General features: G+C 40.3%; 1 protein-coding gene across 1 annotated transcript in view; it reads left to right on the forward strand.

Moving 5' to 3' along the window:
* LOC137480739 (netrin-4-like) overlaps positions 1-11,433 on the forward strand; it is a 45,299-nt gene extending 33,866 nt beyond the window's left edge. The window contains exons 6-10 of the mRNA XM_068201998.1: positions 5,578-5,791; positions 6,453-6,589; positions 7,176-7,244; positions 8,385-8,555; positions 9,025-11,433. Coding sequence (XP_068058099.1) covers positions 5,578-5,791; positions 6,453-6,589; positions 7,176-7,244; positions 8,385-8,555; positions 9,025-9,161 — 728 coding nt within the window. The 3' untranslated portion in view covers positions 9,162-11,433. The remainder of the gene's footprint in view (positions 1-5,577; positions 5,792-6,452; positions 6,590-7,175; positions 7,245-8,384; positions 8,556-9,024) is intronic.
* Positions 11,434-13,730: the final 2,297 nt, after the last annotated feature.

The raw sequence follows: 13,730 nt of genomic DNA on the forward strand, positions 1-13,730 counted from the left end.
AGGCATTCATGAATGCTTGCCATATCAAGATATAAGGAAAGGACATTGCAGCCCACTTGGCTTTTACAGCAGCTGAGTGCATGATGCTTCTACCTCTGTAGGAATAGGAGGTACTCTGGATATAACTACAGAGATCAGAGAAAACTGGGAAGTAGGTGGTTAATCTGTGCCTTTTCCCTTTTATTTAAAGAAAATAAGAGAATTGCCACAATAAGATTTGACAAATTCCCATTATAGGTAGCACTTTGTATGATGGAAGACCTAATCACTAAACACTTCCCCATGAGGACTGCAGGCAGCGTGTAAGTGTGCACTTGGTGTTACAGTGCACCTCTGCAGAGAATTTTCAGGGAACACTTCACTACTTTGGTTATTATCAGAAACACCAACGGAGATGGGCTTTGGTTAGAACAGCTTCAGTTTGATTGAGGGAAGCCTTTTCTTCCAGGACCATCAGCAGCTAACATTAAACTGCAAAGCCTCCTGCAGGATAGAGGCCCTCTTCTCTATACTTTAGGTTGAAAACTTGCATTGCCAATAAACCTCATCTGGCGTGGTCCAAGTTGTCCAGGTTGTGTGACCCTAAAACAAACTCTGGTTTCTCAGTAAAAAAGTTTGTATTCTGAGCATTGCTAGTATATGAGACAATAAGCCCACCAGATAGACTTCTGTCATACCTGTCAGCCTGCTAGTTATAAATTGAAGAGCTGCCACTTCTGGAATAACATGTTTTTTAGGATTTAAGTGTACCAATTCCAAGGCATTGTCTCACTTTGAGAAATTAAAGCAAATAGTGCCAGACTAACAACACTAAATGAAAGGCCCACCCAATGAGCAAGTGTTGGAAAGCAGTAATAAACTGCAAACAGCAGACTGAATGGATGGTTTTGGTGAGAGCAACCTAGTGCCCATCTTCCCATTTTGAGCTCAGAGGAAAAACTTTCAATGGGAGATGAAAACTTGACCCTTGTGTACAGTAGATACTGAGCTGGGAAAGGAAGTCTGATGAAAAAGCTGAATGAAATGCTGTGCTAATCCCTTTGAGAAAGCACGCTTGAAGAGTGCTCTGCCATCCAGAGCAAACTCTAGGTTCAGCTGTGACATCCCCCTCAGGCTCCCACAAAGTTAACAGGACACTGCTCAGGCCCAGAAACAATCTTTAAGCATTAGTCATAATAATGAATAGCATTCTCTCTTAATCTGCTCAAAAAAAAAAAAAATTGTATAACAATTGGATCTTCTGGTACTATCTAAACCACCCTTAGCTGACCCTCCAGTGCAAGACTGCAAAGACATTCCCTAGAAAAAAAAATCTGCTGAAATTTGATATGGAAGTGTGAATCTGCTATTCCTTTTTGTCTGCAGAGGTAGCCTGCCTCTGATCCCTTTGCTTCTCCTGTTCCTACCAGCTGGGATGAATGAGAGCAGGGTCATGGGCAGAGCCTTGTTTGGACACTGCTTAGATCTATATTAAAAAGAAAAAAAGGCATGAAAAGAGTCCCTGAGCAAGGCACACACCTGCCTGTTATTGGGGGTGACAACACAGGATTAAGTAGTTTGTATATAGACTTGTATGGGAGCTTTGACTCAAAAGCCTAATTGTTTCCTAACCAATGGTTAGAAAAGCTGCTGTATCCTTGGCTCTTTCCTGTGGCTTATTCCAAGGCTTAAGGGATCCTTCTGAAATGGCACCATCTTTTGTACTCACCCTTTGCTTAGCTTAAAAGTAATGCAGGCATGTAGACCCATTAAAAAGGGTCTCCAGGAAAACAAGCTTTTTTACTCAAAGAACGAGGCTAGAAAATTAAAATGTGCCCAGATGCACATGCACACACACATGGTCTGAAAGGCTCTGCTTCTCATCCTTTTACTTCTGAGCAGAGGGAGTGAACTTTTAATTCTAATATCACAAAGGCCCCATCACATCTTGGTTCAAAGTCTGTCTTAATCAGCCCTGACCACACACAAAGCTGTCTATCTTATTTCCTTCATTTAAGAAACGTCATTGGCAGAGTCAATCCCCACACCTGACCTGCTTTAAAAATCACACTGGTTTGATCATATACTCCCAAGATGCACATGTATATATTTCAGACTCAAAAGACTATTTGATTTTTCATTTTGCCTGTTTTTTTTTTAAATCAAATAGCCAGTCTGCTCACAGCTATATCTTATGCAGTATTATTAGACAAAATTTTAAGACAAGATACCTCATAGGCCATTGACTTACTTGGAGCACCTGTTATTTTCCTGTAAGTTGGGACCATATTGTTGCAACCAATATTATATTTTGCATCTGTGTCTAATTACATGGGGAAGACAGCTGTGCTGAGGGCAGACAGATTTATTAGGGACTTGAGTGGGGATTGCAGTATGAATTATTCATTTTTCATTATTTCTTGTCTCCTCCCTTTTACAGTAGTGTCCACAGAAACTTGGTATGGGAGTGAGACTAAAAGGCAACAGGATGCTTTGTGACTCTCTGTGACCAATAGGCAACTCTATAGTAAAATTATGTTTTTCACTACACTACTGTCAAGGGGAGAACCAAAATAAACTGCCCAGCTCTGAGCCAGGATTCTCTGCACACCGTCCCTAATATAATTGATGATGCCTTTGACAAACAAGGTCATTGTCACACTGGCTGCTGTTTTGTTAGACAGGGAGGTGGATGGAGACAAAATGAGGGATTGTCAAGTGAAAAGAAGCAAAAATCAGTGGGAAAGGGTTGTCAAATGTTAGAAAATATTAAAGGGTAAGGTTTTGAAAACTTGCTTTTATGTTTCTTTAATAGTGAGGTTTATTTGCAAATCCATGGTAGTGTTAAACAGATAAAAACCTAGTCATCCACAGCTGCCCCTTCAGCATGTGACATGTGGGCTCTTATTATAGGAGTTACCTTAGATGCACAACTGGGATTTTGGCTGTAATACTCTGGAAGCCAGACAATGTACCCACCCAAGCTGAAATGCTAAATAAACACAGACTGAGTAAAGAGTTTGCAAGCCACTTGTATAACTCATCTGAAAGTGTTGTACATGTATTGATTTAGCTTGCTTTCTGATGCACCAGAAGCTGTCCCAGTTTCTAGCTGGAAAATATGTCCCACAGTTCATCTGGGAACATTATTTTTACGGAGCTGCTGCCTCAAAATAAAAAATAAAAGGCACTTTTGTTTTCTGCTTCCTCATCAGTTTTCACCAGTGCTTTCAGTTACTGTGCTGTAACATTTTCCCTCAGGAATAGGGTAGGAGAAGTTCTCATCTTCCTGAATCAGGTTCCAGTGTCAGCTGGGGATAGGTAGTCTAATGATGTGAGTTACCCATCTGTTAAGTTACTTTCACTGATGAAGCCCAAAAACTAGAAATAAGAGGGAGAAAGACCCTGAGGTTGCAGAAATCTAAGGCATTTTACGTGAAAACTCCACAGGCAGATCCTGTAATATAGTAATATTACAGCAAAACCAAACCTGGATTCAAGTAACCCTGGTGCTGGCAAACTCTTATTCCTTGTGTCTCAAACCTGTCTGCAATGAAGGAAGGGTGTTCCCCGTCCTTATCTCCAAATCCATGACATCCATTGTTTTCAGTGACTGACAAACAGAGTCTCTTTTTTAGGGTGATGTAGTCAGCCCTTCAAAAATGGGGTGGGGGGTGAAATCAAGTTTAGCAGCAAAAAATCAGACCTTTACTTTGAACCTGTCAGGGCTAATGAGCACTTCAGTGTTACACCTGCTCTCCAGAACTGACAGCACAAGCCCTGGGTTTGCTCCCAAAGTCGAGGCTGCTTTTTGGCAAAGAGGAGAGGCTGCTGCCCTGCGCCAGCCCGCCCATTGTGCCGAGCACATTGCCCGTGACAGCACGTGGCTTTTCTGTCCCTAGGCTGTTGTGCTAGAGTCCCCTGAGCACAACGGGTCCAGATCCATCCACAGCAGTATAATAATATTATTAAAATTATTGGCATAAAGAACACAGTGCATGGGGAAAAAAATAACTATATGGTAAGCAGATCATAAGAGAAATGCCCTTTAAACAAAATTGCTCACCCTTCTTCCTGTACTATTTTCAAAAGGTATTTTCTTTTCCTGAATTTCAACTATGAGGTTGCAGATGAAAGTGAATTTGTCCCTGCTACATTTTAAACTCCCTTTAGTCATATATTTGCCCCTTTCCCCTTCAAAAGTGGTGTGTGGGATCAGAATGTTCATTTGGTCTTTTATCTGTGAGCTCATGAAGAAAAGTAGTTTGATCAGAAACAATGATGGGCAAACTTCAAAAGCTGTGGAGATCATGCTTGGTTCAAATAAGCATCCAAAAAGGCTGGCCTCTGATCCAAGCTATCTAAACACCTTGGGTGTCCAACATTTAACTGAAAATCTCTGTAAAAGCAGGCCTTACCCACACAATTTTTATTTCTATCCTCTTCCAGATGGATGAAATAGTGATGCATTACCTTTTCAGTCTGCTACAAGTGAAAGTCAGGGCATGCTGCTTTCTTGATACAAAAGAGAGCTGAAATATGAAGGCCTGGAGTTCAGCTCAGTTCTCATTTTGATCAGATTTGTCTGAATGTCAGAGTGGGTTTGTTTACTGCTTCTATTTCACTTCTGCAGAGCTGTTGGCATGAGGCTTGACCATCCCAGCCAGGTTCTGCCCTGATGGAGAGGAGTCAACTGTGCTGGCTTGTACCTCTCTGTGTATCCCTCCCTGATGCTGTCACATCAGGAATGCACCGGTGGTGTGGGATTATGACAATTTATTGTTTATGCAGAAAGAGATGCCCACAGGAACTGTAACTATCCGTTTTCCTGCCAAATTGCCTGGAGTTGCTAGGCTGAAACTGGCAACAGTATTTGAGGGATTTGGAGGTTTTCCCTCCTATTTGCTTATCTTCAGCTATGTGTAAAATACATCTAGTAAGTTTAGAGGTCTTTCATTCTGCTAGCCTTCCTTGAAAAGATCTGCTTGTGCATTTGTAAAAAAAAAGTTTATCAGCTTCTTTCAGCACATACAGTACTACATTGTACTGCATTGTATGATGTTTAGCACTTTAGAAAGGAACTGAAGGAAATTTGTGCATTCTTTGGAGAAAGAAATTGAAAATATATTTCAGATCATCTGAACCACCTGTATAAGCTGCATCTACCCCAGAGAAAACAGTAGTTTTGTGATCTCTGTGTTTACAGGAAAGGCAATGTAGGCAATAGCTATAAATCTTTTCCTTGCCCTTGCTAGTGAAACTTTCTGCAAAACACTTTTAAAGTTAATTACCTCCAAGCCCCATTAAAAATAAATACACAGAGAAGGCTTTCTGGTATCACTCGAAAACCCAGTGTGGTCATGATTTGTGTAGTAGGGAAGAGTACAAATGCTCAGTATTTCCTGCACAAATGCTCAAAGTTGTACTTGTTTTGCTTTGTCAAACAAATGTAGGCTGAAATGCAATATTTACTAGTTCTGACTTAAAACTACTGAGCATGAGGAAGACGGTACAAGTTTATCAGCCTTGCAAAAATGTCATAGAAGCAGCTGACCCCACGGCACTTAATTTGAATTGCCTCTTGCTGTGTGTCCATAGCCTGTGCCTGCCAGCCCATGGGTTCAGCCAACGCCACGTTCAGCAGCAGCTGGAGATGCCACCCCCGGACAGGATTCTGCTACTGCAAACCAGGAGTGGCAGGTCCCAACTGTGACAGGTGCCTCGTGGGCTACTGGGGCTTTGGAGAAAACGGCTGTCGCCCCTGTGACTGCGCCAGAGACTGTGACCAGCGCACTGGGACGTGTTTCAATGGGTAAAGAAGCCCTGCTCTGGGTTCACTCTGAGATGGATTCCGTGAAATGAAACAAATTCTGCAGCAATAACAAAAATTGGAGGGTGCACAATCATTTGAAAAGGTGGCTGTAAATCATAGAAGGTTTTTTAGGTTACATTTACACCTTTAAGTCCACTGCATTATCCAAGGCAATCTTGAACAGATGAATCTTTGCAGTAATAATAGGCATTTCCACAACCCCATGGTAATATGTGCAGGGTCTTTAAACACATCTTTACTGTGGAAATAGATGGAAGAGTCTGAAGAATCTGCCTCTCATCTGTGCCCAGGGTAAAATGATTTGCTGAGCAATTGCAGTTCTACAGGTCCTGCAGCTGTCCTCAGGTCCCAGCAACATCGACAAGTGGTCACTAAGTTACATAATTCCCCCAAAACAAACAAACGTAAGCATAAAAGGCCCAATTTATAGGTACTTTAAAAAATGCTAAGTCAGCAGGGGGAGGCCTAAATAGAATCGTAGACCTTGTGATCTCTCTACATGGCATGAAGTCTTTCTCACATTTGCACTCCCAATCTGAAGAAAGCAAGCTCATCAGTCTGGGCAGCTGTTTGTTTGTTTGTTTGTTTGTTTCCCTCCCCTGTGGTGCCCTAACGCAGAGCTGTGGTTTGTGTCCCCCAGCTATGACAGTGAGCCCTTCTTTCACATCCCCATCGGGGGACGAATCCCCGACCTCGTCCAAACGCCAACCAACGAGAGCGAAGAGGAGTGGAAATGGAACGATCACGAGCAGGGATTTTCTGCACTGAGGCACCCAGGTACAGCCCAGAGTTTGTGAACATTTAGTTGCCAGTTCTTTCAACCCTCCACCCTGACTGGGTCTGCCCCCCCATCTCCAACTTGTCTGTAGTATTTAAATAGTTTTCAGTTTTGCCTGCCCTGTAAAGATCAGCACTTACCATCACTGGTGGCTTGGCAAAGGTATCAGTGCCACTTACTGCATAACTTGACTTTTCTGAGATGGATATTGCCTTAATACTAGGAAGGATCAGCATTTCTTAGGTTATGGGATCAAACAAAGGTCTCATTAATTACATGATTTACAGCTGGACCTGATTCTTACAAATCTCTTCATTAGGGTGAGATTATTAACTGTACAATAGACCTCATGTGGGCTGCATTTTACTTGACAGTGCTGATCAGATTTCAGAGTAATTATTTTATCATATAACAAGAAACACATTTGCAAATAACTGAGCTCACTCTCCAGCTTATTCATAAGGTTCATATAGATTATGGGAACTACAGATATCTAACTTCATAACTGATGATCATTTGCTCTTCTTTTCTCTCTCATGTCCTGGCTCTTCTCCAACCTTTTGTGTTCTGGGGTTTCCCTGCTAGAGAAGTGTGTGTGCAAAGAAAAGGTGCTCGGAAGCGTCAGTGACTTCTGCCAAATGAAATATGCCTATGGTAAGTGGGTGACATGCCCCCAGGCCATGAGCATTTCACAATGTTCCTGCTATGCATATTGTTAGCTGATAGCTATGAAAAATGACAGGGTTGGTTAAGTCCTGAGAGGTAGGATTTCTTCTGCCTTTTTTTGTCTAGCAATATGTCCAACTTCTGATCAGAACTTAAATTGTTTTTTCATGCAAAGCTCTGTGGTGTTTCCTTCCCACCCAGTTCATTTCCTTCTTTACAGCACAAGGGGTGCTAGAATAAAACTCAGTGGAATGACTGGCCTCTACATCAAGAAAAAATGATAAAAACCCTCAAATCTGAAATTCCCTTGCTTTTACAGTCATTATGCAGGATCCAATAGCCATGCTCATTTACCAAGAATGTATTTAAAACTGTTGTTTATGAACACCTGGCTCATGCAATCACATGAAGCAAGAAAGGAAAGCTCTGGGATCTAAAGGTTGATGTGCTTGTGGCAGGAGACAACAAAGCCTGCTTGAGGGGCTGATCTACATGAGCCTGTCATGCCAAAAAGTTATGGGATCCTACTAAATTAAAAGGAATAGAAATGTATCATGGCAACCAGGTGTTGGACCACAAAACAAAAATAGTTCTGGTTTGTTGTGCAATCAATAGAATTTTAGTCATGTGTCATGCCTGATAGGAAACTTCTTGACTTCCTTCCTGTAGACAGTCCCTTCTCACAGGACAAAAATTTTGAAAGGCCAGTGTTAAAGCAAAACACTAAAGTTTTCAAACTGGAAATATAAAGTGTAGAATCAGTGCTTGAAATCAGACTGATAGCTGCTGGTTGGGGTTTTTCACCCTTCCTTTGTATATATACAAGTGCTTTCCTAGAATTTCCAAGTGTTTGACATCAGCCCATTAAAAAATATTTGCTAAATAACATGATGAAAGAATGAGTTAACTACTTAAAAAGAAAAATAGAAAAATCCAGTTTTTATTCCCCTGATTTATTTAAAAGATCTATCAGTGAAGTGGACAAGCACTGTAGTTTCTGTACAACTGCACTTTGGGGGATTTTTCATGTCTTCTTTCAAGGTGTTAAAATTCTACCTTTTAACAGCATTAACCAAAATTCATTTAGAAATTCATTGTTGGTCTCTATTCGGATATGTTTTCTGGCAGTAATAAAAGCAAGAATCCTGTCTGCTCATGACAAAGGGACCCATGCAGAAGTTGTTGTGAAAGTGAAGAAGGTCCTGAAATCAGGCAAAGTGAAAATTGCTCGGAGCAACAGAAGCATTTACCCAGAATCCTGGACCAATAGGGGCTGTACATGTCCCATTCTCAATCCTGGTAAGGACAAAATACTCATTGGGGGTTTTGCTTCCCCTGTAGACAGTGCTTAGGAATCTGTGATCAGCCTTTCTGGGGCAGCATCCTTTGATTCATCCCCACCAAAGCATGTTTGCTTTCCAGCTCACAGTGCTCAATGAGGGTGGTAAAGGCAGGAGGGGGGCAAAGGCGTAAGCAGCAGCTGCCAAATCCCAGCAGATCTGTGGGCAGAACCTCACTGGAATGAAATCAATTTGTAGTTGTAACCCCTGAGCACAGCCCTGACACCAGTGAATCTGTGTGCCCAGGAGCCAGCAGTGACAGTATGCACATGGATTTATACACATAAGATGGCACATGCATAGGCTGGATGAAATTGGCAGAAGTGCTGTATGCCAGATTCATGTGAAATAGAGAAATTCTGGTTTGGTTCTTTCTTATTCTATTTGCTAACTAAGGGTTTTCCCTTTTTTTTTTTTTTTTAAACTAGGTACTGACTATCTTATAGCAGGCCAGGAGGACTCTAGGACTGGCAAACTCCTTGTGAACATGAACAGCCTGGTGAAACCCTGGAAGGCATATTTGGGAAAACAAGTATCAGATATTCTTCGAACTGGATGCAAATAATTTCTGCTTCAGAAATTACAGTGCTGGACTTTGCCTTTTAGTAACACTGCAGTGAAAGGTGTAGTTAGTTCAAGCATTCCCATTCACCATGCTCCTAGCTGAAGCAAGGAAAGCAGACTTGCCATCCCTCCTTTCATGTGCTTAGACAGGAAACTCGGGACATGACTACTTTTTTTAAAAAAATGCACAGCCTTATCATACAAGATTACCTAGTGCATCATATATAGATCACAAGTCAGTACTTCACTTGAGCCTGATTCCAGCCAGAATCATTTCACAAGGCAAAACTAAAGATATGGACTAGTGTTTCTATACTTCAGGTCAGAGTCTGATAATAATATGCATAAACTGCTTTCATAATACATTCATTACTGGAGTGTAATTTTCTTTATAAATGACCACTAAAAGGCAGCAATTTCTTTCAGCTTTAGAAGTGGCATAATACTAAATAAGCATATAAGAGAGCTCAAACTGATTTACCATCAGACTGCAATTATGCCAATATAATAGGCTGCTTTCTAGGAGACAATATTATCCCGCTGCCTATTAGAAACAGACATGTGGCTTATCTCAGGACAGTGTCCTTTAGAGATGTGCACTGCTATCATCAATGCTTAGTGCTGAGCTCTGCTGCAGAAACACCTTGGCTCAAACTCCATTCCAAATCCAGCTCCGTGCTGTAGCACTTAGTCTGCAACACCACAAAGGTTTCACAGCAATAACTGCAAATAAGCCTTAATTATAGGAAAAAGCCAAAGCGTGAGGAACTAGCAGCTGCTCTAATGTGGAAATTGTGACACTACAAAAGCCACAAAGCAGAAACAGGAGGTAAATGGACTGGCTTGGAGCATGTATCAAATGAGGTAAGCTGTAGTTCTGGGAGAGCAACCTGGCTGTTCCAGCTGTGCTCAGGACCACTGGCCTTCGATTGCACTTAGTGCTTTCATTGTGCTTTATTTCTCTTGGTCACACTTCAGGGCAAGATGCTGAAACTCTGCTTCCTTCCCATAGTGCCTGAGGATTATTTCTCCCTCTGCAAAAGTACAGGAGTGGTAACATCTGCACTCCAGGTAAAATTAGTTCTGCTCTGCAAAAGCATTATTTCTAAATCAATTTTACCCTATAGTAATCAAGAGGTAGCTATTTAAATCCTTCCCTAACACAGAATTTTGAGGAAATTGAAGTTTGAGACATGTATCCCCCATTTAAGGACTCACAACCAAATTAAGTTGGTTGGAGAACTCTCTCTTCAACTAAGCAAAAATCACAATGAATCAATCTATATTCTTTCAGGGAGTTACAGAGAAAGAGAAGCACACATACTACTTTTGCATGTTTAAATTCCACATCTAATTTTTAATGCTCCTAGGGAAGAGGAGATGTTATCATTTAGCACTGCCTGACTGGTAAGTGGGACACCTAGAAACCCTAATACTAATGTAGAACAATGGAAATCCAGCCTACAACTTACGTCATTGTTTTGATCACTTTACCAATGAGAACGTAAAAATTCAGCCTCTTCCATTCTATTTACTGCTATTTTACTTTGAATTTCACATTGATTGAACAGCAGAGATACCCTCAGCTCATTTGGAAATGCATGACAGGCAAAAAAAAAGGGAAAAAAAAAAGGAAAAGCTTTTTTTTTTAGGGGAAAAAAAGCTCCAATTTGTTTCCCAACAGGATATAAACAGTGTTTCTAGTGTTTCTTCCTCCCTCTTTTTCAGGAAATTTCCCTTCCTCCACTGCTTTCCCCCTTTGACTTAATAATTTATTTGTTGTTACCTAAACTGGTATCCAACAATGTGGCATCTCCAACCAGCTATTTAATTAATGCAATAAAACACTTTTTAACCAAGGCATTTGGCAGAATTTGAATGTCAGGCTTATGAAATTAGGAGCCCAGCAACTGCTTTCTTTATTGTCTCCAGAAACTGTCTCACAACAAAAAGATTAACTAGTTCTCTTTCAAATCTCAATGAAGACCTGTACATGAATTTACAGTCTGATCTCAAAGGGCCTCTCACAAGAAATTAAATTCATGTGTAGGTTTAGAATTAAACTAAGGAACGTGCTTTTCAACAGAGGCCATTTTACCTGTAGGGGATCTTGTTTAATGACAATGAGGATATTCCATGTTGGTTTATAATCAGCACCGTATTAAAGCAAACGCCTCTATTCCACTTTTTGTGCCAGACTGGTGGTTTTGTGGGGAGGGTAAACATCTGCACAGTTCTCGTCTGTGAATAAAAGTTATTTTTTGACACATTCATTTACTAGCATTACTAGATACTGCTAGTAGAAATACAATTTGGAACCACAGATTAAGAAATCAAACACCCGTTTTCTATACAGCATCCTATGAAGGGAATGAGTGCACTGTGAGGGGATGCTTTAACTTTCTTAGGAGGCATAAGGAACCTGTAACATTCAGAAACAACTGGATGTGTCATTCAGGGTACAACAAATCCTATGACTGTTGTGTCATCTGTGTTAATCTGCACTGTGGCATCACCACAAATCCTCCTGTGCTCGTTGTTTTGGCCCTCCTGAGCTGTCTGCTCACAGATAATCATTATTGATTTACAATAAGCCATTTTAAAAAACAAACATTGGTGCTGTGATCATTGCTGCATTCCTCTATTCTTCCTCTGTTGGGTGTGTCTTCTCTCAGCTCCACCATCACCAACAAAACATCAGCTCCAGAGGCGTTAAAAGCAGTTGAAAAACAACTGCACAGGCTCCTGTTCAACAAAATGAAATCATGTCCAGTGAAGAGAGCTGACTAGGAATAAATGACAAACTGCTGGTAGCTTCTCTACACTGTCCCACACTAACACTGACAGAATTTTAATGAGGTAAAACAAGAGTCTAGAAGCACACAAATTCCTTTTTTTACTTCCCTAGGAATAAGTAGGTTCATTGACGTGTGATCAGATCAGTGCCTCAGATAAACAGGAGACATTTCTGTCAGGTTAACAAGGACACTCTCAGTCAGAACTGCACAGGATATAGATCTTGTTTCCAAAACAGCCCTGCCAGATCCCCAGATCTGATGATCCTTACAATGGCCTGCAAGATAAACGTCTCCTTCTAGCCACCATTTTGTTCATCATTCCTTTTGCAGGGAGGAAGGAAAAAAAAAGATTATATTTGCACCTGAAGCAAGGCCATACCTCTAGGAAAGTCACTACACACAAGTTGAAGTCAGGTCTCTGCAATGCCCTCAGGCTGTACTGCAGAGAACAGCAGAAAAAAAGTTAGTAACTTTTAATTCTGAAAATGCAATTCTGTCTAATTTTAACTATTTTTCAGTACTTTTTTATATTTTCGAATATATGTTTTGTTAAAGAATCATCTAAAGTTTTAGAGGCAATCTTTATCAACATCAGGATAAGTAATACATGCACCGCTGATTCAAGTTTAAGTGGATTGCACAAACAATCCCATCCTAACAAGCAAATTATCACAAATTATAGATGAATTTGTCCTGCATCATGCAGGAATTGCAGCTAGCTGGTAAGAGTCTACCCAGCATTCAAAAGCAGAGATTGCTTCACCACTGCACCAGAGGAGGACAAGGGTGTGCAAAAATTGAAGAATGGTTAAAACTGAAAATCTGGAGTATTACACAGCAATATGGTACAAGGGAGCATTTTGGCAGCAATGGTAGGTCTGTAGGGAGATAGAATTAAAACAATGTCTTTTTATTCTAAAAAATAAACAGAAAATTCAAATGGAATTCTATCTATATGTAACTGTTTGGGCTAAGTAACTTGTATTGGAAAGATATTCTAATACATCTAGAAGTGCTTCATGTATTGTTAACAGATTCTTTTAGCTGAACTTTTATAAACAATCACACTCAGCACATCAGCTTTTAAAGGCCAAAAATCAACTAAAGGCACAGAATTCAAGAACAATTCTTTCATAATGAAAGCCTTCTTTGTCCCCCAAGGACTACTTGTGACTTGACACAGCAGCACCTATGACTTGACAAAAGCACCTGATAAAATAAAATCAGTATGAAATTACTCTATAAACACAATTGCTCAAACCCATTTGAATCTACTATTCTCTCTCCAAGAACCAGTAGCTCAGTGATGGCAGAGAGAAAACCAAGGTATTATTTATAAAATAAATATATAAAATAAGAAACATATTAAAACAAGAAATATGCAGCTCTAAGTTTTGTATCAACACAATTAAAATGCAACTTACCATCTGCTTATTTCACAAGTTTGTCACATATTGCCAAGGACCATTTTATCATCTTTATTATATATTAGAATAACCACTGATTGATTTTAGATGTAAAATTGGGGCATGTAACTATAGGAGGAAAATCACACAAATGAAGCAATGCTGGGAAACAGAAACAAGGAGTTACTTTATCTATACATTCACACCTGCATGAGTTTACCAAAAAAATTTCCACTAAGAACTATTTAGGATTAAAGCTATGACTTCCATTCTCAAACACTTCAAACACATTACATAGTGCTTTTCACAGTTTCTGGTGTAAGATCCTTACACATATTTCATATTTGTACTGGATGCAGCACAACA

Source organism: Anomalospiza imberbis, chromosome 11, assembly GCF_031753505.1.
Source record: "Anomalospiza imberbis isolate Cuckoo-Finch-1a 21T00152 chromosome 11, ASM3175350v1, whole genome shotgun sequence".
NCBI classification, from domain to species: domain Eukaryota; kingdom Metazoa; phylum Chordata; class Aves; order Passeriformes; family Viduidae; genus Anomalospiza; species Anomalospiza imberbis.